The sequence below is a fragment of the Onychomys torridus genome, chromosome 2 (assembly GCF_903995425.1).
Source record: "Onychomys torridus chromosome 2, mOncTor1.1, whole genome shotgun sequence".
In the NCBI taxonomy this organism is placed as follows: domain Eukaryota; kingdom Metazoa; phylum Chordata; class Mammalia; order Rodentia; family Cricetidae; genus Onychomys; species Onychomys torridus.
This window is the reverse complement of record NC_050444.1, coordinates 118,181,438-118,209,272: the sequence shown is the minus strand read 5'-3', so window position 1 is coordinate 118,209,272 and position 27,835 is coordinate 118,181,438. Positions and strand designations below refer to the sequence as shown.

Here is a 27,835-nt window from a genome sequence, read left to right as displayed (position 1 = left end):
CAGCAAGAGCCAAAAGCTCACAGCAGGAATCATTTGATTTGTTTAAGAAAAGGAAATGTAAACATAAGATGGATGATAATGTAAAATGAAACCAGGAAGGCAGCAAAGACAATATCATGGAGATTCACAACACTCTAGTAGGGGTGTTGGATTTTCTCTGATTGGACTATAGACATTTTAAAGTATGGTGAAGTTTAAAAATTTTAAATATTGGTCTAGGTAACATGATGACATAGTGCATATGATCTAAAAGTGGACACAAAAGACTGGTAACTCCTGAAAAAAGTTGAGATAGCCTCAACTATGATGATGGAAATTTTCTTGAGGTTTAGATGTATTAACAGAGTAGAATGTGCAGTTAGGGACAGATGTTAGACCCAGGGCCACTGACCTTGCTGATGTGGAATTGGACGAGCTAAGTGAGAGAAAGGGGAATCAAATGCAACATGTGACTTCAGCACCTAAGCAGATGATAGTGCCACGCCCAGTGATGGGGAGGGTTGTAAGAACTTGTGATCCAAGATACCTATCAGAAAGGTGTGTGTAAATGTTGAGTTGGCATTGTGCACAGTCCCATCACTGCTAAGGTTTTTGAGTTTCTAAGTCAGGTAGAGTGTGGAGGTTAGAGACACTCAAGGGTAAAAAAAAAGAAATTCTTTGTTTCAATCCAGGTTCTGCTATTTAACAGCTCTGTGACTTTGGGAAAGATTAATAGGTTTCTATACATCAGAATGCTCATACATATAATGAGTTTGAAATCTTACATACCTCAACCATACATGATGGCGAATACTTGTAATCTCAGTGCTTATATTCAGAGGTTGGTGCAGGAGGTTGATTAAGGTTGATTAAGGACAGCTGACCCAAACCCTTTATTGATAGCTAACTAGACAGAGAGATTGATAGGTGCATAGATGGATAGACAGATAGACAGATAGATAGGTGATGGATAGGTATATAGATAGAAAGATGATAAATAAATAGATATAGATAGATAGATAGATAGATAGATAGATAGATAGATAGATAGATAGATAGATAGACAGACAAGTAGATAGGTGGATAGAGTTATAAGTATCTATGCTGTGGACTGATTATGAAGATTAAATACATTAATTCACACAAGTTGCTTAACAAAATAAAAGATATTATAAGTATATATAATATGCTTAATGTCATATAAGTAATATGTATTAGGCATGATTTGTTGAATACATACTCTGAAATATGTCCTTTATGTTATCTGACAAATTTCTCAAGCTGTTTGCTTCAGCATTATCGGCTACCTCTTGGGCTATAGGAGCCTAAAATACATTAATATAAACATATTTTTTAACTGTGAAAACCTGTAGAGACTACCCCCAGCGTATACATGTAGGAGACATTGCAATGGGCCCCAAATATGTGTATCATCCATGAAATCCAGATCCTTCCATCCTGCTGTATGCTTGGCATCTCTTCTTTGACATCCGTCATCTCGAATTTAACATCATCTGATCTTTATTTACTAAAGCCAGACCTTCTGCTGCTGCTGTCTTCTTCCTATCAGCTGATGGCATCTCTAGCTGCTCAGAGGTTACAACTTTGCCGTCATCATCAGTCTTGTTTTCTTACTCACTGCTTTGTGAAGTCTTCCGACCAAGTGGCTCTGGGGTTAACTACTGTCATTGCATTGCCTCTTGGAATCTTCCTTGCGTACTTTGGTGTGGTCACACTAGCCCATTTATTATTATTCCAGTACAGCAGACATGTCCTGGTGTGTGCCCTTGTTCTTTCCTCAATCTGATATTCAAATGTCTACATTATCCCAGATACCTATTTTACTAGCCTGATGTTTAAAACTTAAATTATCCCGATGCTACTTCTCCTTCCCTTCTCTTCTTCATCCTTTTCTTTCATCATACCATGTTCCTTACAGAGGCAACATCAGATTGGTTTCTATTCAAGTGGGTTGCTTGTTATGGGAGGTATAACTGTGGCTGGAGCCAGTTTCTCTGGAGTCAGCTTTTCTATCCACTAAAGATCTGCTGGTCATCCCCCTGCAGTGTTGGCAAACTGACTCTCTAGGGTTGTTTTGAACTAACAGGAACACTGCCCCACTTCAGTGACAAGGCACTGGAGGCTGCCTTTGTCTCATACATCAGGCATTTCAGGGGTGGGTACTCTAAGGCTTTATATCACTCAATGGTGTCACCAAAGATTAAACATCTCTTCATTTCCTCTGCCTGTCTTTGATTACCTCAGTGCTGAATTATTGCCACTGGTGGTCCAGGAGTCGAGCTCCTATTCTTGGCAGAGCAAAGAAGAAAGGATAAAAACCAAAGGAATTCCAAGTATTAAAGTTTGTTTTCTATATGGTGAACCATCCACCATGACTGGGTTTTTATCTTCTTGAGCTTATGATATAAGTACATTATTCCCCCCTCCCTTTCATCTCCCTAAAACTTCCTGCATACTCCTCCTTGATATTTTTCAAATCCATGGCCTCTGTTTTCATTAGTTGTTGTTACATACATTTTTGTACAATTTCCTCAGTTTGTATAATGTTACTTACATGTGTGTGTTTTCAGAATTGACCATTTGATAGTAGATAGTTGACTAATTGGTGTGGTCGTCCCTGGGGAAGATCATTTCTCCCATTATTCTCAGCTTGCTTTAGTTACTTGTCATTCTTTGTGTGGGGTTGAGGCGTTTCCCCCTGTCCACATTAGCATGACTATTGGTGTCATCCTTGTTCAGCTCTTGTTTAGGCAGTCATGTTGGTAAGACTTTGTGGACATAGTTTCTAACCTTCCTAGGAAGTGCAATCTCAGAAAATTCTCTGATCGTCTTGCTCTTACAATCTTTTCAATCCCTCTTCTGCAACGTTTCCTGGGCCATTGGTGGAGGAGTTGTTGTATAGATGTATCTTTGGGACTGGGCTTCATTCTGCATGTCCATTGGTTGTGGTTTTCTGTCATGGTCTCTGTCTGTTGCAAAGACAAGTTCCCTTGATGGGATGGAGGAATCCATTTAGTGTGCGTATAAGAACAAATATGTAAAATATAGTTAGGGGTTATGCTTGATTAGTGACCTGGCAGTTGTAGGTACTCCTATAAGAGCCATTTCTTCACTAGCTCCAGGTAGTTGGCTAGGTTTCCTGTACCAGACATAATTATCCTCTTGTGGAATGGATCTTAAGTTCAACTAGACAGCTGTTGGCTACTGCCAAGGGATGTGTGGCACTACTACACCCTCAAGGTTATCATGCCACATTGGCCATTCTGTTTCATAGGTGTCATAACAAGGTAGGACTGTTGGTTGTCCCTCCTTTGGAAGCTTGTGTAGTGCCTTCTGGTTCTCTGGAGGAAGCATTCAGCTCAGCTCCAGCACAGGAGCCTCTGGGCCCTGTGTTTGAAGTGCCTGATATCTTAAAAAATAGGGACTTAACACCTTCCATCTATGAAGGGCAACCAAGGGCATTAGCAATATTCTATAATGTTTTAGAAGTCTCTTGGACAACCATTACCAGCAACTTTGAAGAGGGTTTCTCACGCCTGGTGTTTGGATTTTTATTAGATGGTCTATGGCTCTTGGGGGGCGGGGGCATTGTCATCCAAGATACAGCAGTTTTTTAAAGTGTATATATGTGTGCATATTTGTGTGTTTGTGTTTATACACCAATTTACAAGTATTATAGGTGTTTAGGTAGGTGGCTAGTAACATGATTATTTTGACTTTTTCAAACATCCTTACTATTATTTTAACCCTCCCATCTGCTTTTGCATTTGTCTCCCTCCCCCTCCCTATTTAGAGTCGCCTTCTTTCCCATGTCCCTACAAGATCACTTTTTGTCTGCTGTTCTCCTTTCATGGCTTTTCCACCCTCTTCAGTTAATTCAGGTTATGTGCTCACATCTGAAGATTTGGAGCGAGAAGCTCCCGATGAAAGAGAAATTCAATATTTATCTTTCTGGGTCTGGGTTACTTCATTCAATATGACCTTTTCTAGTTCCATCAATTTACCTGTAAATTTCATAATTTTTCTTTTCTTCCCAATTGAATAGTAGTCCATACTGTATATGTACTACATTTCCATTATTCATTCATCAATTGAAGGGCATTTAGGTAGTTTCTATTTCCTAATTATCATAGATAGAGCAGCCATGAACATGGCTGAGCATGTATCTACAGAGTAGGATGTCCAGTCCCTTGGGCTTATGCCAAGGAGTGATATAGCTAGGTCATATGGTAGTTTTATTTTTACTTTTTTGAAAATTCTCTGCTCTGATTTGCAGAGTGACTAGACCAGTTTGCAATACCATCAACAGTAAATGAAGGCTCCTTTGTCCCCACTCCCACTCCAGTTGTCTGTTGTTTTGTTGACCTTTGCCATTCTGACTAGGGTAAGATGAAATCTCCAAGTTGTTTTGATTTGTATTTTCCTAATTGCTATGGACAATTAATATTTTTGTGCTATTTCTTACCATTTTTTGTGGGTTGCTTTTCTCCCCTTTGGATTCTTTTTAAAGCTTTTTTATATTTTAGATATTAATACAGCTAGCAAGGTTCTCTCTCATTCTGTGGGCTGCCTCTTCACGCAGTTGATTGTTTCTTTAGCTGTGTAGATGCTTTTTAGTTTTATGACGTTTCACTTGTCAAATATTGACCTTAATCTTTGGCAAATGGAGTCCTACTCAGGAATCCCTTTCCTACACCTATACCCTGCGTGATACTTTCTAGGTTTCCTTCTAGTAGTTTCAGTGTTTGGTGTTTCAGGTTTCACATTTAGGTCATTTATTTATTTGGAGTTAGGTTTTTTTTTTTTTTTTTTTGCGGGGGCAGGGGTTTCGAGACAGGGTTTCTCTGTATAGTTTTAGAGCCTCTCCTGGAACTCACTCTGTAGACCAGGCTGGCCTGGAACTCACAGAGATCTGCCTGGCTCTGCCTCCCGAGTGCTGGTGTTAAAGGCGTGTACCACTGCCACCTGGCTTTGGAGTTAGTTTTTATGCAAGGTGATAAATACAGATCTAATTTCATTTTTCTATATGTGGACATCCAATTTTCCCAGCAACATCTGTTGAAAATGCTTTCTTTTCTCCTATTTGTTTTTGGTTTCTCTGGCAAATATGACATGGCTGAAGTTACATGTACTAGTTCTTGAGTCTTTGGTTTTGTTCCATTGGTCTACATGTCTGTTTTTGTGCTAGGGACACTTTATTATTATGACTATTACTCTGTAATTTTTCTTGAGATCTAGAAATAGATCTAGAGATCTAGAATAGATCTCTCCAGCATTGTCCTTTCTGCACAAATTCTTTGGACTATTTGGAGTCTTTTATGGTTCCAAATGAATTTTAGGGCTTTTTTCCCCCTATTTCTGTGAAGAATGAGATGGGAATTTGCTGTGGGATGTCTTTCTGTATGCTGTGAATATGTATTGCTCTGACTGGTTCATAAATAAAGCTGCATTGGCCTATGGCAGTGCAGGATGGAGCCAGGTGGGAAAATTCAAGAGAGACAGTCAGAGGAGAAAAGAGAGTGGGGAGATGCTGCTAGCCGCCACCAGGAGAAGCAAGATGTAAAGTACTGGTAAGCCACAAGCCACATGGCAAAGTATAGATTTATAGAAATGGATAGTTTAAGATGTGAGAGCTAGCTAGCAAGAAGCCTGAGGCATTAGGCCATAGTTTGAAAATAATAAAAGCCTCTGTGTGTTTATTTAGGACCAAGCAGCTGTGGAATGTGCATAGGAGAGATTTGTCCCAAACTGCAGGGCCCAAGCTAACAAGGATTTTGATTGGGATTGCACTGAATCTGTAAATGGCTTTTGGTAAAATGGTCATTTTCATAACATTAATTCCACCAGTCCATGAGCATGGGTGTCTTTCCACTTTCTTATGTCTTTCTATATCTCTTTCTTCAACAGTTTAAAGTTTTTATTGTAAAGATCCTTCACCTTGGTTAAGTTTATTCCTAGACATTGTATCTTCTTTGAGACTACTGATGGGTGTGCATCCATCATCTCTTTCTCTGTATGTTTGTTGTTGGTATACAGAAATGCTATTGATTTGTGCAAGTTGATTCTGTATCCTACCACACTGCTAAATTTGTTTGTCATATCTAGAAGTTTCTGGTAGAATTATTGGGGTCTGTTATGCACAATATCATGTCATCTGCAAATAGGAATAATTTGACTTTTTATTATATTTAGATCACTCTAATTTTCTACTCTTGCCTTATTTCTCCAACTGGTGCTTAAAGTGCAATATTAAAAAAGAGTGGGGACAGGGGACAGTCCAGTTTCATTCCTGACTTCAGTGGGATTGCTTTTTTTCTAAAATTTAACAAAATAAAGCTTTTATATCATTCACAATGATGTTGACTGTGGGTTTCTCATATATAGCTTTCCTTATATTAGGGTATGCTCCCTCTAATCCCACATTCTCTGAGACTTTAGTCACAAAGGTATGTTTGATTTTGTTAAAGGCTTTCTCTATGTCCATTGAGATGATCATGTAATTTTTGTTTATGTCCATTTATATGATTTATTACATTTATTGACTTGCATGTGCTGAACTTCAGGGATAAAGTCAACTTGGCCATGGTAAATAAACTTTTCAATGTTTGTCTCTATACTGTTTGCAATTATTGTATTGGGCATTTGGAGATCCATGTTTCTCAGGTATATTCTCCTATAGTTTTGGTTTTGTTGTTTTGTATGTCTTTACCTGGTTTTGGTGCAATGGCTAATTTTTAATTATACTTTAATGCATAACCCATGACAATTTAAATATAATCTGATACAATATTTTAAAGGAACACCTCTACCAAAGGCTCATGCCTATATCTCAGTGACTATAATTATGTCCCTAAGGTATTCCTAGCTTCCAGGCAGAAGATGAAGATTGTATGAGCCTTTTAGACAACAGAATCAATGCCTACCACCCATGGTTTGGCTCCTCCTGATTCACTAACCTTTCAAGAATCTATTCAGCCTTGTGGCTTTAGGCTATCTACCCTGGAGCCTCTGTCCCTGATTGACTGCCTCTCCTTCACAGGCTTAGCTTTTTCAATGAACTCTGCTAAATTTCTGCTTCACCCTTTAACAGCTTCCCTATGTGCATGAGGGCTTCTGGGCCTTTTCTACCTATCTGCATTTACAGATTGTGAGGAACTGCATGTCCAGAAATGAGACAGAATGGTAGAACATCAAGCCCCTCCTCTAAAAAGGCCCACAAGTCATTTGTGTCCTCCCACATTGGTCCTGTGCTGTCAAGGCTGGAAAACTATGGGGAATAGCTGTGTTACATGGTGTTTAACTTAGTCTCCACAGTGGTCTTCAGCTTTCTCTTCTGCCACTATTTTATGCTTTGTCTCAGAGAACTTCCATCCATGACCCTTTAGCTGGCAAAGGGCAGAGCGTCTGTGAAACTCCAAGTTGTTCTCTGTGCAAAGCTCCTGGCTGATCCAGAGGTGTGACTTAACACTGCTTATAGGATCCCATGAGTCCCTCTGAGTGTTTCCTGATAATTTTGGACAAACAGAAGATGGGAAGTTTTTAAGAAGTTGTTCCCATGTAGAGTTGTGGGGTGGTTTTCCATCTACTATCATGGACTCTGCTCACACTTGCATTAGGACCTGTGGAATTACCAGGAAAGTTGTTCCACAGGAGGATGACGACAGAATAAGAGTATGGAGAACATAATCAAATGTGAGTGAGCCCAATGCTGGGAGAGTGTGCAACTCCGCTTGGTTAAAATACAGACCAACAAAGGTGGCATACAAATATTGGTCAAAACCAGACCATGCCATTAGAACCCAACTCTGGGCAGTGGTGATAAATTAGAGGTTCAGAAGAAGACAGATAAATGCCATTTTCACTTTTGTTTTGTGTTTTCAAATTTTAAAAGACTCCTGAATCCTAAGTAAATGTGATAATCCTTCTATAGAGGCTACAAAGGTTATTTGAGAGTTTGTTTTTTTTTTTCTTTTATAGTATTGTTTTCCCAAAACAGCAGTGAGATTTGTAGTTTGTAGATTAGCACAACTGTTAGTCGTTATATGGATAAAACAGAGAATCAACTATCACACACACAGTCTCCCCTTTAAGTATGAAAACCACTTCCTCCTATGTTAGATAAACATACCTGGAGCATCTCCCAGTTGTATGTTAAAATGTAATAAACCTGTAAAATAGCATAGGGAATGGGATGAGTGAGCTTCCTTCTCTGTTGTAGAATAGTCAGGCTTCAGAATAGAGTTTTTTAAAAATATGAAAGAATACTGGAGATGTTAAGTGACTCACTTATAAAATTGAGAAGTAGTGTATAATCAATATAGCTAGGCTACCGAGGGTGTCTCCCCTTTGTCCAAGTAATCCTATGTTATTGAAGCAGCACAAAAAACAAGTGTGCACACCTGTGAGTCAGAACTAGGCGGGCCAGAGATGTGTGAAGAGTCCTCCATCCTTTTGATTATGGAAAGTGATGCTTTAGTTGGACCAGGTAATTTACCAGTCAGTTAAGATAATTGGGTATTAAAGAGAAAATCCATGTTGAGAGAATGGGTTGTGAAAAGCTAAACACAGGGAAACAGGATTATTGGCAAAGCTGAGAAGTATTTGTAGATGAATCTGTCAAACAAATCAGCCCTTCAAACATTCTGCTTAACTGCTTGTGAGTCAACAGACAGACCTGTAGGAGAAGCAGTTGGAAGAAATGCTTTGCAAATGTGTTTCTTCAGGCTTAGAGCTGAAGGTAGTCACACGTTCTGTTATTGAAAGATGACTCTTTAAAGTAACAACCTCCTTTCTGAATGGAAGTCTCAGCAGGAATTGCAACTAAAGAGGAAAATGAAGTTTCATCAGTTTAAAATAAGAGGTGGATGGGGAGGTAGGGAAGATCTGGGAGGAGTCGGGAGAGAGAAAACTGTAACCCAAATATATTGTACAAATCAATTTTCAATAAAAAATAAAATGAGATCTCTGTGTCCCCTTCAAAGCACTGCCCCTCTATCTCACTTTGGAAAAGAATGTTCCAGGTAGGAAAGTTGAAGCCTGTAACAGTGGTTTAGGCTGTCTATGGTCTGTGTTAGGGCCAAGCACAAGGAAAGGATGGCCAGGGTTCCTCAAAGATGCTACCTTGGTGAGCCGGTCCTCCAAACCTGCCTGCCTCCTTCTCACCTTAGCACTTAGGGAGTTAAGCAAAGGGACTTTCCCTGGTGAGGTCCAAGTTGTGACCAACTCGGGATGCTGGTCTAAGTCACAGGAGGATTTAATTTATAAAACTAATGACCAATGACTGGGAATGTTGCCTGAGCACTAATGCAATTGCAATGCCATTTATTGAAATGATGACATTTCTGAAAGTCTTCAGATGCAAAATCAATGTTGTGCTGGCTAGTTATACGTCAATTTGATACAGGCTAGGGTCATTTGAGAGATGGAAACCTCAGCTGAGAAAATGTTTCCATAAGATCAGGCTGCAAGTCTGTAGGGCTTTTTCTCAATTAATGATTGATGCAGAAGGACCCAGATTATTGTGGGGTGGTGCCACCCCTGGGCTGGTGGTCCTGGGTTCTATAATAAAACTAGCTGAACAAACCATGGGGAGCAAGCCAATAAGCAGCACCCCTCCATGCCCTCTGCAACAGCTCTTGCCTCGAAGTTCCTGCCCTGTTTAGGTTCCTGCCCTGACTGCCCTAAATGATAAATTGTGATATGGAAATATAAGCCAAATAAACTCTTTCCTTCCCAAGTAGCTTTTGGCTATTGTGTCATCACAATAGAAACCTTAACTAGGACAAATGCCAAATGGTTTTATAGGGACTATGCATTTTACATAATGAGTCTACCTGAACTGAGGACAATAGTACAGGACAGCCTAAGTCTGAATTTAGGATTCCTCAGGAACGCAGGCTGCGAGCCCAGCAGTCTTCTCTAATCATTGTCCTTTGAACTGTCTTTGCTGTTCTACAGGGTTGTGTCCTGCTGCTTTGGCCAGTTATCATATTCTTCCTTTACTTCTCACTGTTTCCGTCATATCTGGGAGCCATTGCTGAACAGATGAAAAGATCACATGGCACAAAATTCTCAAGAATATTTTAAGTTAAAAAACAATAAACTGCTGGGAAAATGAAAAGAAAGAATAAAATAAAATTGCACACTGATTTTTTTTGATAAATCAGAAAAAAACGTATTTAGTGATAGTTGTAAACATTAATATTTAGTAAGTAAACATTTCACTCCCTGCTACTTTTTCAACTGAGATGTACATACTCTATTATGTAAATATAGTGTTCAAAATGTGCACCTTGAATATTAATTATCAACTTATTAAGAGTTGGAATTGAATAAAGCTGACACAAATTACCCTTTCATCCTTAATATTTTTCTCATGTTGTATAATAGACTGTATAGGATATATTTTTCTGTAATACTAATTCTTTCAAAATGTGTTTAAAGCTTTGGAAAAAGCATGCTGAAGAAACAAAGCATCCACTATTACACACAAACATGCCCCTTCCTGCACATCAACTTCCTGGCACTGAATCGCATGAATGTGAGTGTTGCTTACATTGTCATTCTTGGGGGAGGAATGTTATAAATGATTTATTATAATGAATGATATGTTTTATCTTTTAAGAAGGCTAATTCTGGCTCTAAATTCTTCATAGTTATTTGCTTATGCTTTGTTCTTCTTCGTGTTTTAATTTTTATGGGTTTTGTTGTTGTTGTTGTTTCTCTGTGTAAGTCTTGGCTGTTCTGGAACTCACTCGTAGACCAGGCTGGCCTCGAACTCACAGAAATCCACCTGCTTCTGCCTCCTGAGTGCTGGGATTAAAGGTGAGCCCCACCACCATCCCATAAGTTTTTGTGTTCTAAATAAACTTTATTGAAGTAATAAAACCAATGGCTGTTTTAAAGGTTTAAAAAAATACATAAAGAAAAGGGGGTCAAGCACCAAGCTCAAGAACGTTCCAACTTTTAGAATTTTAGAAGAGGTGAAAGGCCCAGGAAAGCTGAGAAAATCAACAGAAACTCTGCAAGTAGCTTGAGAGCCAAATGAAGACGTGCATGTGTCAGATTTCCCTCATGTTGGAGAAGGCTGATGGCTAAGAATTGCCCACTGCCTCCGGTAAGCGGTCCTCTGTGTCACCAGAGTCTCCCATGCACTGCAGATGAGCACTGGCTGTGCATGCTGAGGAAATGAAAGCAGCAACCCCAGCAGCTTCTTCATGGACCCACGTGTGTCGGGCCATGGTGTTTAGCGTGTATTTGCTGCTTTCCAAATAGCGGATTTTGTCTCTGCATGACTTTTATTCCATGTGTTTGGTGCAGTATCTACATGATAGTAAAGCAGTCACTATGGTCAAGTAGATTAACATACTTGTGACTGAAAATTTTTGTTTTAAGAGAAGCTAAAAATCTACTCATTTAACAAAAACCTCAAATACAGAAAGACTTTGTTAACTTTAATCCTCATGCTGTACTGGATCAGCAGGCTTCTTCATCCTACATTATTTTATGTACTTTGCCCTACATCTCCCGATTTAATCTCCCCTCCTTAGCATTCTTTCCCTTTTATTTGATCTATCTCTCTCTCTCTCTCTCTCTCTCTCTCTCTCTCTCTCTCTCTCTCTCTCACACACACACACACACACACACACACACAAAACACACACATGCACTTGTAAAACAATCATTATATCCCATTTTTGGTGACCTGTCCCATTTCTTCTATATTAATATCTATATAGCATTTACTGATAATAAATCACAAATAAATTAATTATAGGCAATTCTTTGATAGACATATAATTTTAGCATTTAATAAGATGAAAGAAAATGTAAATGCTAATGAGATGGGTGTGCTTGTTTTTTCTTACATGAAGTATTAAATGTTGGCTAAATATTTGATACTGCAGGCCATAGAAAATCTTCAATATTTTTTCAAAGTCGATCAATATTGTGATTTTAAATTGTCAGTGCTAACAATGCCACTGCACATAGACACAAAATGGCACAAATACATTTGAAGCCATTTTAGACACTGTTGGAAATTCTTTCCTAATCCAAAGCCGAAATTCACTGAATGAGTTTTTGTGAAACTCGGGTCAGCAAGTTACGAATTTAAGAAATTTAACATTCTAACACAATACAATCTAAGGACACACTAGTGTGGTACATGCTGAAGAATGAGAGTAGGAGAATTATGAAGTCAATATTTTCCATAATGAAATGATTGTTTTTGTAAGAACAGGAAACTTTACCTAAACAGTAACAATACTGTACTTCATAATACTCAAATCTGAGCCTCATTGTGTTTTTAGTGTTGCATGGGATAATGGCATGCAACATTGCTGTTGTGTGGCATAATGGCATATGGAATGCAAAGTGAATATATTCCATGTTCAAAACCAAGGCTGCCAAGAAGTCCCACGATGCAGCAAAGCTGGAAACTGCCAGGAACAGCTTGAGCCATTACATTTTAATTTTTGGCCACTGTGTTCAGAAATCTTCTACCGTTGCCAAATTTTTCTCAACCCCCACATTCAATTATATGACCTGCATGTTGATCATAACCCATAGCTTAAAAAACTGGGCTGTTTATTTTCTAAAGCTTTTATGCAAATGAATTCTAGAACTGGTACTCTTTTATCTGCCTTCTCTTCCTTGACACCATTAATTTACTATTTACCTAGACTGATGTGGGCATCAGTAGTTCATCCCTTCTTTCAGCCACATGGTAATCCACCAGAAGTTCACTTCACTTACCCATTCACCTGTCTCACTTGTGTCATTTCTAGATGTTTACTATACAAAATCTGAAATGACGGTTCCACATGTATCTATGAATAGGTAGTCTTACATCTTCCCCTCCTGTGTTAATGTCTTGTAACTTTGTCTTCTCAAACAGCATTGTTTATAACCTTCAGCAAAATACTGAGCACAGATAGTAGGAATAAACATTCTCCCTTTTTCATATTTTTGTTTGTTTTTTTCAAGACAGGGTTTATGTGTGTAGCTTTGTGCCTTTCCTGGAACTCACTTGGTAGCCCAAGCTGGCCTTGCACTCACAGAGATCTGCCTTTCTCTACCTCCTGAGTGCTAGGATTAAAGGCATGTGCCATCATTCATATTTTTAAGGGAAAATAATTTAGTTTTCACCCAAATATATGATGTCAAAGGTCTTTCATATAACATTTTTTAAAAGAATTTCCCTTTTATTAACTTTCTTTTCAAAACTAGAATGGATGCTGGACTTTTCTGCATCTACTGAGATAATTATGTTTATTCAATTTATTTTTTAGGCTTTAATGTAACAACATTGCATTGGTTTTGAGTGCTGCAACAACCTTGCATTTTTTAATTCTCTATTTGACCATTGTGAGTAATTTTCATGTATAATTGAAGCAGATGTGCTATCATTTGTTAGAACTTTTACACATATCATACAGGAACACTGTGTAGATTTCCTTGTTAGGGTGCTTTTTGTCTGTCTCTCATATTAGAGAAATCTTGAACTTGTGCAGTGAGTTGTAAATATTCTCTCTTTTCCAATATAGGTAGAATCAGTACAATTTCTTTAAATTTTTTGCATGCACTCTTCTCTGTGAGAAAATCCTAAGCCTTAAAATCAGTTTTATAATAGATACAGGCCTCTTCATGTTATCTCTTTCTTTTTTAAGTGTGAACATTGGTAGCTTTTATAATTTTAAGGAAATTATCCATTTTATAGAAGTTGTCAAATACATTGGCATAAAGTTATTCATGGTTTTGTTTTCCATTCCTTTGCCTTTAGAATCTATGCTGGCATCATTCCCTCTCCTTCCTTGTATTGAGTCTCAGTCTCTCTCTCTCTCTCTCTCTCTCTCTCTCTCTCTCTCTCATACTCCCAATCCAGCTACACGTTTGTAATTTTATCATTTATCATTCAATGAATCTAAGATTCATTCCTTTTCCAAAATTTATTAAGACCTTATCATAAAGAACTTGCAAACAAAAACATCACACAGTGAAATTAACCATATATGATATGATGATATGATATGGAGATATATATATATATATATATATATATATATATATATATATATTAACAAGACCATATATATTTTTAATGAGTACATGTACAGTTGAACAAGCTATTCTCAAACCACTAAGCTTCACATTGTGTTTTACATATCCACTGTCAAATATATTTTTGTTCACTTATCTACCAGAAAAAAAAAGAGAAACTCTTGACAGAGTTAAAATGAGAAATGGACTCATGTGTCCATTACTTACTGTCAGTCCTTCCTCAGAACCTAGTATCTATCCATTTTGTTGTTTCAGGGCTTTCTATTGCTGTGATGAAATGTCATGACCAAAAGCTAGTTGATGCGGAAAAGGTTTATTTCACTTACTTTTCCATATTTCATCATTCAAGGCATTCAGAAAGTTGAACAGGGCAGGGACTTGGAGGCAGGAGCTAACGCAAAGGCCATGGAGGAGTGCTGCTTACTTGGTTGCTTCTTGTGACTTACTCAGCCTGCTTCCTTCCTTCCTTCCTTCCTTCCCTCTCTCTCTTGCTCTCTCTCCCTCCTCCCACTCCTTCCCTTCCTTCCTTCCTTTCTTTTCTTGACAAAAAGTTTTAAATTGTTTTTATTTTGTAAATTTTTGATTGAAAATAGATTTTTTTCATACAATGTTATGATTATGATTGCCTCTTCCCTTCTCCTAGATCCTCCCACCCAAATCCACATCCTCTCTCTCTCTTTCTCTCTCTCTCTCTCATTAGAAAACAGAAATCTAAAATAATAATGATGATGATAACAACAACAACAACAAACAAACCAGAATACAAAAAAAGAAGCCAAAGAAAAGCTAGAAGAAACACATAGAGAAGAAGAAAAACACACATTCTTATACACAGAAATCCCATAAAAACACAAAACTTGAAATCATAATATATAAGCAAAAGATCTGTAAGGATTTTAGAAACAAATGCCCAGACAAAGCATTTTTACAGAACCCAGGACCACCAGCCAAGGGTAGCACAGCCTGCAGTGTGCTAGGCCTGCCCACATCAGTTGCCAGTCAAAAAATGCACTGCAGGCTGGCCCACAACCTGTCTTACAGAGGCATTTTCTTAGTTGACAGTCTCTTCTTTCAAATGACTCTAGCTTGTGGCAAGTTGAAATAAAACAAGCCAGCACACTGTTCTCTCTTTCTTTGAGCTTATTTCCACCTTTTTTTCCTTTTGCTTACTTGAAATTCTTATTATTTCCCTCAATTTCTTAAGCTAGCTGCTAAAGCCATTTACATTTTTATTTTCTATAATAAAAAAAAATAAAAACATTTGGTGCTGTAGACTTGCCTTAAGTACTGCCTTAGCTGTATCCCATGAAGCTTGATACATAGATTTTCATATTTATTCAGTTCAGAATACTTGATTTTTCCTTCTTTATTTGGTCTTTGGCCTATGAGCTATTTGGAATATGTTTAATTTCTCAACACTTGGACTTACTGTTAATTTCTCATTTTATTTCATTCTGTGAAGAGAACAAACTTTGCATGACTTGAATTTTTTACATTACTCAGATTTATTTTATTGCCTGTGAGATCATCTATCTTGGTTAATGTTCCACACACTCTTGCAAAGACTGTTTATCCCACCACTGCTAACTGCGATGTTTCCCAGTGTCAATTAGTCAAAATTGATGGTGTTGTTCATGGTTTTCTGTATCAGCCTTGGGCTATTGTGCCTCTGTTTTATCAATCACTGAGGCTATAATTCTGATTTTTTTCTTTCTTCTCTCAATCTATTCATCTTGCCTCATGAGTTTTGAAATTGTTGTGAATTGCATAAATATTAAGGATTGCTAGTTATACACACATATTTCTTCCTTAATCATTGTGACGTGGCCCTCTTCACTCATGATAGTATCTGGGGCTGTGAAACCTACTTGTTTGTACGAATTCAGCAATTCTTATTTCATTCCATTATCCTTATCTTGGTACATTTGTTGGTAATCTTTTCCTCTGTAACTATTTCTGCCTTCCTATTTAGAGTGGCTTATTTGAAGCTGCATTGTAGTTGAGACATGCTTTTTAAATCATCCTTGGAAAAGTCTGTCTTTTAATTGTAGAACCTGGATGATTTTTACTTGAAAATATTATCTCCAATGTTCAGGTTTAAACATACTATTCTCTGTTCATTTTATTGATATGTTCTCTTTACAATTCAATAGAATTTAATTCATCAAAAACAGTTTGCATATTAGGCAGCCTTACTCAAAATCAGGGGGCTTCACTCTGTAGTATGGCCAAGTAGCATCTGTGGACAAAGAATGGAAGTGAGATCAGAATGGCCTGACTGGTCATAGTTTGGCTTTTGCTTTATTTGGACATGGTCTAACCTCTTGGTGGCAGCTAAGGTTGACTGAGGCTTGGCCGCAGTACCTGGTGAGACTCAACTGGGTGGCTTATTCCTATCCACTATTCAATTAGATTGGAGGTCATTGTGGAAAGACACAAGGAACAAAGTACATTGGGAAAAATTAGTTTCATTCCTTGTATTCTTTTTTGTCTCTTCTTTTTTGAAAGTTTATCTATTTTATGTTGCCATTTTTCTCTCTTTCATTACTTTATTAGACATAGCTTCTTGTTTAAAAGATAATGGTATGTGTAAGAGTTATAGTAAAATACTTAGCTTACTGGAGTTTATCTTAAAGTGATATGGTACCACTTAACAGATACTATACAGATCTTTCTATAACATACTTCTATCTCTCCCTTCTTTGACTTTCTGTCCTTGTTGTCATATAATTTATTTCTACATATCTATGAACCTCACAACACATTTTAAAGTTTTTACTTTCTCCTCAGTGATCTTTTGAAGAGGTTTTAATAATTAAAAACCTTCATTCTTTTGTGAGAAACTAGATTTCTATCCAGTGTTACTTTCAACCAGAGGGTTTTCCTCTAGCATTCTTTGGACCTTAGGTTTGTGGGTGATTAAGGCCTCCAATTTTCACATGCCCAGTGGAATTCATGGATGTCATTTTTTATTGAGGGGTAGGTTTCTAGTTCAGTACTGGTACACAAAATGGAAATGATGATATATGAAAGGGAAATGTTATGACCTGAGGTAGAGAGAACAGAGTTCAGAACATAGAGGTGGGTTTCATTTTATATGAAATCTGTCTGTAGAAGCAAGAAAACAGAATAGATGTTTAAAGGTGACCAGCTTGTTAATGTATGCAATTTACATGGGTTTAAATCCAGGACTTACCATCAAATAACTGAATGCTTGTCAGAAAGCTTTACATAAACCCTTTGAACTTCAGTTTCCATATATCTCAGAAGCAGTTTCCTGAAGGATGGATCATCTGATCATCTGATCAGCAGAGCATTTGGTGCTCTTGCCCAAGACCTGGAATCTCTTCCTAGCACTCTCATTGGGAGCTCACAACTATCTGTAACTCGAGTTTCGGCTCTCTCGGGCCTCTGCAGGCACCAGGCATACAAGTGGTGCCTATGAATATGTTCAGGAAATACATTTTTAAGATTTTAAACACATATATTTTTTAAGGTTCCCTTCTTTCCTTACAAAGTGATCAGGGTTGTGAAATGGGGTGATATATTGCGTGCTCAGCACCTGGTGTGGTGCACTGAGTGTGCTCAGCGTCTTTGGGGGATAAAGAAGTACAGATTTTTATACAGACTGCCTAAGAAAGAAGAAGCGACTTTGGGATCTCATTTTTCTGTTTTATCTCATATCTTTTCGCCCCCTTTTCTCACTCCCTCTTCCTCCCAGAGCACATATTTCAAATCCAAATGTCAGGCTGTCTGCAGGTGCAGAGCTCAAGACTGATAACATTTGGGGGCCAGATGTTAACTGACGCAAACACTATTAACAGCTATGCAGACTGGAGGCTGAGGCATTGATTTCCAATTTCATGATTGCTATTTGAGTTACTGCCACACCTTCCACCCCTTCTACCTCAACTAAGAAAGGAGATAGTGGCCTTTTTACCCCAGAGAGAATATATAAATTAATTTTAAATATAAAATTCCTTAAATGCTCAGTGATGGCATTTTGCAAGCAGGAATGGGAATACATCTTTTAGACCTCCTAATTTTTCTGGTGCCTCTGGAAGGCCAATGGCTTCTGAAGCTTAATGTAAAAACAATCTCATTTTTAAAATCAGCCCAGAGTAATAACCACAAAATGGTATTTCAAACCCGTGACAGGTTTTGCATCAATTTTCATTTTAAATTTGAATTGCTTAGAATTTGTGTGGAAGCTCACTTAGTTAAGAAATAGGTAAGTCAACACCTCCCCAAGTGAACAAAAATATAAGAAGTTAATAAACTTGGTGTGCTGGCAATCACCGAGAACATCTCTGGTGTTCAGTTAACCTCTGGTTAATCCACTGGACAGGTGGTTGTTCAGAATTAGCACTCTGTCCCAGACAGGTGCCAGGCATTGCTAGTTAACCCATTGATAAGTGTGACAGATGGCCCTACTGGGGTTTAGAGTTGAAAAGAAGGGAAGATAATTTATAAAACAAATGAATAAGAACAGTACAGACCTATGACAGATGCTGTAAGGAAATGGGGAGCTGTTTAAATAATAGTTTGAGAAAGAAACTGTTTAGTGGGCAACTTAGTTCAAGGCTTAGAGAGTAAGAAAGCAGCCACACAAAGAACAAAAGAATAAGCAAGCTGAGAGGCCAGAGTTTATTTATTTATTTATCAGCAAATCCGTATTTAACACTTTCCCTGGTTCTCAGTCAGAGAAGCCTGAGGCTGAGTTCTATAGAACAGAGGCAGGGAGGTATGAGCAGATGTGAGGTGCAAGACCATTTGGAATTTTCTCTCAGGATTATATCATGATTTTGCTTTTGAGTTGGCTGGATCTCTCTCTCTCTCTCTCTCTCTCTCTCTCTCTCTCTCTCTCTCTCTCTCTCTTTCTCTCTCTCTCTCTATGTGTGTGTGTGTGTGTGTGTGTGTGTGTGTGTGTGTGTGTGTGTGTGTAAAAGGTGTGCTATGTTCTTGAGGAGTACAGTCCTCTGAGGACAGATGAGTAGAAAACAGTCACACTGGACAAATACTGTGATAGACACAAATAAATACCTGGATCCCGATACAAGTAGAGCTGTAAGGGGTGGTAAAGCTCACAGAAGAGGGAAAGTGTGAGAAAATCCTAACTTGGCTGCTTAGCATTGTTAAAATCTAAATAAACCTAACCATCGTCCAACCCAATTCTTTGGTTAAAGTGGGTGTGGAAATGGAGAGTTGTCAGACTCCAAAGACACACTGTCACTCTTTCTGCTCTGTCTCAGCTCAGAGAGTACCATTTGAGGAAAGCGGATGGTCCCTCTGTGGGAGGCAGTAGAGGACTCTCAACCATATAGGGTAGACCTGCTGGCTACATTATTGAGCTTTATTTTCTTCATAGCATTTATCATTATCTCCAAGTATCATTTTTGATTATGATCATCTGTTGCTAATTCTTCCCTCAGGGACCCTTCTTTATATTGCTACAATAGCAGGCCAACAACCATGCCTTGTCTCAGAGTGGGGGCTAATAAGTATTTACTGAATGACCATCACCATTAGTACAAATCCACACATGAAAACAACATCTTTTTCCTACCACCAAAATGTCTATGAAATCTCTTATCTTACAGGCACCTCAGAAATCTTTCTCTCACTGATTCATTTCAGATTGAAGTGTGGGGTCAGAATACAGGGAGTCCCTGTTTCAGTTTATTCCCTACAAAGTGGGCTCTAGAAACCAGACCCCTGGGGTCAGAGCCCTTCGGCATTCCAACACTCTTTCTGGTAAAGTCTATCTGGGATTTTTGCCAATGAATGTAATTTTTAAAATCCCTTGGAAGAAAAACAGTGATGGGAAACTGCTTCCTACGTGCAGATGATCTGACCACTGTAATTCTCCTGATGGTTTCTGGAAGGAAAGTCACAGAGTTTAGAAGTGGATTCTCAAGGCAGAATCACAAGAGTCTGTTGTCATTGTGCCTAGTGAAGTTCTGCTTCCGGCTTGGGCATGGACTCATCATCATGCTGTCTGTGATTGTTTACCGTTAAGTCTTTCATTCAGAAAGCCACTGGTTGGTTCTAGACAGATGGGCCACTACTGTTAGTGTGAGTAGAAAGTGTATCCCTGTCTAGCTTCCTCTCTACAAGACCAGACAGATAACATCGTGAAGTACTACCCAGTATAACTACCCAAGGAAATAGGTAAATGGTTATTTTTATCAGGTGTTAGACACGTGTTTGAAGATGTCAGTCTAAGTATAAATGGGGGAAATTTTTTCTAATAGAACATTACTGAGACTATTTTTCATGAACAGTCTTCCTATGTGTACATAACCTATACAAAGACTATAGACACTGACTCTCCTAGGATGGAGTTCTTAGGATACTGCAGGGAGGATGGAGAAGAAAGTTAATGTTAAAGGCTTAGAGCAGTTCCACTCAAGTACTCCATGTGGTCTTTGACTGCCAAACATTTCCAAATGAATCTGCCTTGTCAGATGAGAGAGGTCAACTGTGACATTCTTACGTTCATTCAACAACCATGTATCTATGTGTTCTGATTTGAGAGTCAACTCTAAGCTCTAGGGATACAAAAATGAATTAAGGTATAAGTTTTGCTTCAAGGAGTTTGTGGTCTGGAAGAAAAGAGCTCACTATGCTGAGGAAGACAGTCCAACATGACAGATTCTAAGTCGAGAATGGAATGTGGAGGAAAGGACCTTGGGCACAGATTATATAACAGTATAATAAAAAGAGGTCATGCTTTAAGATTCTTCAAATGAAGTTTTATGCTTTAGAGCCTTCACTCTTTCCCTCTTTCAAATAGGTCAAAAAGAATAAGCCCAGCAAACTGTGGGGATTAGATGATGCAGTGATGCTCAGTGAGTCCTTTTTTAAAAAAGACAGAAAAAGCAGAGCTCACTCCCCAGGGCAGTATGCAGCTCTGCTGGCCTGGGAGTTTAAATCTTTTTTGTAGAGTTTGTCTTTTAGTGGAGATATTTGTTAGAGTCACTCAAAGAAACTCAGCTAGAGAACAGCTGGGTTGAAAATAAAAACCTTTTACTGATTCAGAAACGAGCTATTCCTAGGATGATTTCATTATAGAAATCAGGCTTGCGCAGGTAATTGGGAGTCAGGAAGGCATCACCTGGGGGACAAGACCAGGAGCATTCTGTGACCTCCCGGTTCTGCTTGAATTCCTGAAGGCAGAGCTGCTCCTGGTTTAGTCAAAGACTTCATGCACACATTGTGCTGCCCTTCTCTATCCCTGACTTTTCCTTCCAGGGTCAGGAAGCAGACTGCTCATCATCTTCCAGGCCCTGCTTAAATCAGAGGCCAGGAAGCCCTGGGAAACTGGTGCCTTCTGCCATCTGCTGGCTCCTCCCTGTCACCAGCCCAGAGCTGGCTAAGCAAAGATTCCAAGGTATGGAAGGAGCCACTGGCAGGGGTGTGGGGCTGACAACGGTCCCCGCTTTCCCCAAAAAGCAGAGATGAGAAGAGGGTCGTTGAAGCTGTTAGTAGAGGGTTATTAAGACTGGTAGAGGAGGGTTCCTGCTTGTCCCTGAAACTGCTGTATTGGTGTCACCACATCCGGCATCTGAGATGGTGGTGGGATTCTCTGCAGGCTTCTTTCAGGGAAAATGCAACTGAGTTTGTTCTGAATTTTACTTTTACATCATTACCTCATGAGGCTGATTAAATAAAGTCATATCCTTTATAGATCCATTTGAAGGAAACAACAGAAGTTGGTGCTGGTGATGACTGGGGTGAGGGTGCAGAGTCAGAAGGAGAAAGGACCTAGTAGAAACATCCCACAGCACATTACAATATTCTTTCATTGGTCCAGGCAACCTTTTCTTCAAAAGATCTGTGGTTTACAAGATTCTGACCCAAATTTCTAGGACACAAAACCAGGTAGTATTTTTCTATCTTGAGTATGACAATCTGTTAGGAAACAGTTAAATAAAGGGAGAATTAAACAGAGATATGCAAGTCATTTCAAGAAGTAGTCAGCCCAAAGTACCCATGGGTTCTGAGGATGCAATTCAGCATAGCTGGAAAATAGTTGGAAAAAAATGTATATGTAGCAAAGATGTACAAATTTCAGTTTCTGACCATGCCTTAAAGAGTAGATTGTTTTAACTATGCATCTAAAATTTGTCTTGCATTTTTTATTATAAGTAATGTAGAAATACTTGGAGTTACCCAGGAGGAGGCATGGAGGTTATATATCAATACTAAGCCATTTCATATGAGGGATCTGAGCACCCACATCTGTGAGTTTTGGCACGGGGTTGGGGGTGTGTGTCCTGGAATTGATCTCTTGGCAATACTGAGAGCAACTGTACTACATAAAGAACTATGAGGGAGTGCAAAGGTGGGGGTAGGCATCTGAGTCAGTTTAGGACTGCAGTGCCAGAGAGGATTTACTGGAAAAGGCAGTCCAAGATGATTTTTAGAAGAAATCTTTATACTGGTGTCAGCGGTGGGAAAGAGCTTCTAGTTACAGGGACTTACTCCTCATGCACAGACTCACCTGCCACCACTGCCTGAGGAGCTGAGCTCTCCCACTACAAAGCAGAAAAGAAGCAGTTAAAGCGTGGAATATTCAACAATAAGCCATTGTTTAAGTCAAGGGAAGCGCTTCCAGCAGGACCAGGAAAAACCGGCCCAACCAGGCAGAGGGGCTGCAGACAAAGTGAAGGAGACTGTTGGGGGTGGGTCTCTTATCCTGAAAGAAAGGTGTACTTAAAACTACCTCAGTCCACATGTTGAACATGGGCAACCCCCTCCATGCAAGCATATGGCCTACTCACCTAGTCAGAAATTTATGAGTGGCATCCTTTGAATTTACCTGGCATGTCAACATATCTGCAACTTTACACCAAATACAAGTACTACTTAGAATCACAGATATGGTATACTGCCAATGTAAGAGAATTGTTTGGACAACTGTTGTCTAGCCACTCGATGAACAATGAAGTAGGACCTGGAAAGCGGGAATTTGAGAAACTGCAGGAAATAGTAAAACCTTATAAAATCAATATGCAAATCAGTATGACACCTGTCAGATGGGGGCTGGGAAGACAACTCAGTTGGCAAATCGCTTGCCAGGGAAGGGGAAGGAGCAGGGTTTGGAGCCTCGGAACCCATGTAAAACCAGGGCAAAAAAAGTAGTATCTTTCTGTAACTGCAGGGCTAGGGCAGAGGAGGAGTGGATGCAGGCAGAGCCCTGAAGCTCACCAGCCAGAACCAAGTCAATGTGTCCTCAGGTAAATAAGTAGAGTACAGCTGAGAAAGACATCTAACGTTGACCTCTGCCTTACACACACATATGCTGGGAGGTATACCTCCCCTGCCCCAAACATATACCACCCACTCACATATTGTCGTTCCCCCCCCCCCCAGAAATAATACACACATATACATATCAGGATGGAAAAATGTTAAACTGCTAGCAATGGTGCTTTCCTTTTCTTTTGCCTATGTTTTATAGAGCTTATATAATGACTTTTTAATTTAAGAAGCCTAAAGATGAAATGTGTGTCCTGATCAAGGCAGAGACAGAAAATGCCCTAAATAAATAATGACCCTGTTTATGTGTTTGTTTCTGGTTTTTGCAGATTTGCTTTTCTTCCTGAATGCATTTTGGTTTGTGTGGTACATTCATTTCACTTGGTAAGGCTGCCTTCAGTCTCCCTATTGGCCAGCAGCCCCCTTACTCTCTTGGTCTGTGGGATGTATTGTGATGTCTGCCCCCTAATTTTGCTGTGACTGGGGCTGGTGTCTGGTTAGTGATTCACGTTTGTTCTGAAGCTGTACATCTGCGCTGGTTGCTTTGAAACAGTGCCCCAGGGAGTATGAAAGGCCATTTGTCTCACTGAGACTGCTTCTTTGCCACAGAGACCTCTTCCCTTGCTTCTTCTGAATTCCAGCAAGCTCTCTTTTGAGTTTAGATAGGGTAAAGAAAAAAGAAAAGAAAACCACAGAGGAAAGAGTTTGTGTAGGGAGGAATCTAGTTCCAGTTCACCTGGCAGGTGTGCTTAGTAAGTTTGACAGAGTGTCCTCAGACCCTCATTTTTCTGATAGTGTTTTGGGGAGTTGGCCTCTGCACAGCATGGATGCTGATAGTGGAAAAGAAGACAGATGAGCCCTGGTAGAAACCTCATGGGAAGTGTTCTAAAAGTTGGTAAGCATACTCGTTGGCAAAATGCTGGTGCAGGGTCAGACAGCAGTGATGGTCCTAGTAGTCGGTGCTGATACACGACCACTGACCACAATGCTCATGCTAGAGACTGCCTGGCATCCCAAACACTGACCCTTGGGGCTTGGCCATACTGGAGCTTCTAGGGCAGCTGGGTATCCACTGTTAAAAGTGTTCTGCTGGTTTAGTATTGAAAGGCCGTGAAGATGTACACCAAATGAATAGCAATACAATTGCACATGGAATTTAAAAATTCACTCCACTCATGCTGGGATCACTGGGTGATCCCAGTCTTACCTTTTAAGGATCTGCCCTCTTTGCCATTAAGAAGGGTTCAGCAGGCTGGAGAGAGAGAGCTCTGTTGTTAACAGCACCAGCTACTCTTTCAGAGGTCCCAGTACCCACATGATAGTTTACAACCTGTAATTCACTCCTATGGGACCCTATGCTCTCTTCTGGCCCCCAAGGGCACTAGGATGTGTGTGGTGCTAAGACATATGAATAGGCAAATACCCATACATTTAAAAATAAATATTTTTAAAGAAGATTTCAGAGACAGTATCAGGACATACAGGTTCTATGGGATCTGGAGAGCAACAAAAGACCCTTCTCTACAAAGAAACTGTTTAATTTCTAGTAGAGTTAGTGTTCTCACTCAAGGCAAGTTTGCAATGTGCGTCCTTAGATTTTCCCTTGTTACAAAGTATGAGCCAGGCAGGTTGGCAAGAAAACAAGTTCAAGGGACGATGCATCTGCCTGCAGCCTTGGGAAGTTGCCCATCCCAGACCACTGGGCTTCCGAGATGCTCCATCTGTGGAGTCTTATAAGCCCTGGTACATATTAGGTTGCTGTGGCACCTGCTCTGCCCTTCACCCAGGGATCCTCACATGTGGCTTCTTCTCAGAGCTTGTGTGATCAGCAGCCTCTGTGGTGGCATCATGCTCCTGCATTCTGTCATTTCTCCTTCTGTTGCAAGTAAAGCTACAGGGCCATCTGCTGCCTCCTCTCTGCTTATTCAAGGTGGCACTTTGTGTCCCCTGAGGATCACAAGGATTCAAGAGTGGTCACAGACTGACTCTTCCATACCAACTATACCTTTGGATAGGAACCAAATAGCCTTCCATTACCCAGCAGGCCATTCTGGAGCTGAGGATGAAAGAAGCCTGAAAAGCCTGAGGCTGTAAAGAGATGGAGTGGGAAAACATGAGTCTTCCAGTGTGCCTTGTGGTAACTAGAGTTGCTGTCCCTTCTCTGTGGCCTTTGTGTGGTTTCAGTTGCTCATCATCGAAAATGGTTTAAAAGGGTTGGGGATTTAGCTCAGTGGTAGAGTGCTTGCCTAGCAAGTGCAAGGCCCTGGGTTTGATCCTCAGCTCAAAAAAATATAAATTAAAAAATGGTTAAAAAATATGAAATGGAAGTCTAGAAATAAGCATTCCATGAGTTTTAAATAAATTTTATTATAATACTTCTTATTTCAATAAATTCTTGTGTGTGTGTGTACATGTTCGTATAAATACATATGTACACATGCTTGTGCAGGACAGAGGTCCACATTAGATGTCTTCCTAAAAAACTCTCCACCTTATTTCTTGACACAGGTTCTATCAGCAAACCTGGGGCTCACTGTTGTGCATAGACTAGCTGGCCAGAGAGCCTTCAGAACCCACATCTGTACTTTCACAGTGTTGGCCTTACAGGTGTGCCCATGCACCTGGTTTTCCACATAGGTGCTGGGGCTCCAGAATCAGTTCTCTGTGTTTTCACATGAAGAATTTTATCAACAGAGCCATGTCTCCATTTCCACAGTATAGTTTTAGAATTGTCTTGGTGTTAGTCAATGTGAATCTCTTACCATTGCTGATTTACAAACTTTATCATCAGTGTGTCTATGTAGAAGAAAACACATATGTGTGAATAGAGCTGGCTACTATCTGCTCTTTTGTACATCTGCTGAGGGTCTCGGGTATGTCCCCGATATCTGAATGACTAGGGGGAAACCAGTAATCTAGCATGTTTCCTTAAACAAGATATGGATGGGTTTTTTTCCCCGTTTGGTATGTTCCTTTCAATGTAATAGAATTGGACTATATAACTTAAATAACTTGAAGGGGTGTTAGGATTAAATGAAATAATATCTCAGAAAGCACCTTTTAAATTTTAGAAATAGAAGCAAACACACACACAGAGTAGATTAGGATTAGTGAGAGGTTGTGGCAGCTGGGTAAACATGATGGAAGCTGCCTCTTGTGGTTGAACTTGATGAAAGACCATCCCCAGCTCCACATCCCACACTTCTTTCACAATCTCTCTGCAAAGCTCTGACAGCAGAGCAGTGAGTGTTTGAGAGGAACTGGGGGAGGTGGTTACTATCCATTTGACGCCGAGGGAAGCTGTGTATGCAAAAGAAACACATCTGGAATGGTTAAAGCACATGTGGGAAGGACACACTACTCCAGGGTGATAGCAGGATGGAGCAGAAACAAGGCACAAAATCCACATGGCTCCTGTTTGTGTTCAAGATAAGAGCTTTTAAAATAACCCCGTGCCTGAGGGCACCTTCCTGAGTGAGGGGCACTGACTGGAATCTCCCTGGCACTCTTCTTCGAAATTCAATGGTGGTATTCTTCTCCAGAGGCCTGGCTCTGCAGCCTGAGACAGTAATTTGGTGTTATCAGATTAATTAAGTCATTTATGTGGATAAATTTACATATGAATATTAAATATCAGGCCAGGCCTCTCTAATCAGACAGCCAGTGTTTTCAGGATAACACTTTGTTCCCAAAACATTCAGAAATATGCAAATTGTATCTTTAATGAGGCTGATATTTATGTGAGGAAGAACTCTTCCAACTAGGAAGACTCATTCCCATGATATCTTCGTCTGGCACCCAGAGGTGTGCTAGTTCCCCCCTCTGGAATTGCTCATCATCAACAAGCTTTTTTTTTTCCTCCTTGCTTCTCATTCTGAATCTGTCACAGTTGGTCAGGCTGCTGAGAGGTCATGAGCTTTGCCCTTTGGCCCAAATTTTTGGGTTACTATTTATTATGAGTAAACCCAGGTACTAAGTGAAGTTTGTGGAATTCAGCTTCTTCTGGACAACATGGGAAGGACCATAACCAAGACCTGTTCTGTAGACTAAAGCTCTCTGCAAAGCTTTACTGGGTGAGCCTGGCCCACAGTGCCCCCCACCTGTAAATTCTCGGTATACATGAACACTCCTCTGCAGTTCTCAAGTAACCAGACTTTCCCTGCTTTCTTTTTCAGCTTTGATGTGGAAAATGGCCCTTCCCCAGGTCGGAGCCCGCTGGACCCTCAGGCCAGTTCTTCCTCTGGGCTGGTGCTTCATGCCACATTTCCTGGGCACAGCCAACGCAGAGAGTCCTTCCTCTACAGATCCGACAGTGACTATGACTTGTCACCAAAAGCGATGTCAAGGAACTCATCACTTCCAAGCGAGCAGTAAGTAAAACCCTTCCTGTTCCTCTCTGGGTTCCAGCCCCACAAACTACCTCATCCTTAACCTTACTACTGCAGCAGCAGCAACTATTGCCAACTCAAGAGAGGAAGCAGAGAAAGCTGAACAAGGACTTGCAGAATTT

General features: G+C 39.8%; 1 protein-coding gene across 3 annotated transcripts in view; it reads left to right on the top strand.

The window, feature by feature from the left end:
• Window positions 1-27,835, top strand: part of Pde4b (phosphodiesterase 4B) — a 546,203-nt gene that overhangs the window by 395,492 nt on the left and 122,876 nt on the right. For all 3 annotated transcript variants that reach the window (XM_036177953.1, XM_036177954.1, XM_036177955.1), the window contains one exon: window positions 27,501-27,695. In XM_036177953.1, the coding sequence (XP_036033846.1) occupies window positions 27,501-27,695 (195 nt within the window). The remainder of the gene's footprint in view (window positions 1-27,500; window positions 27,696-27,835) is intronic.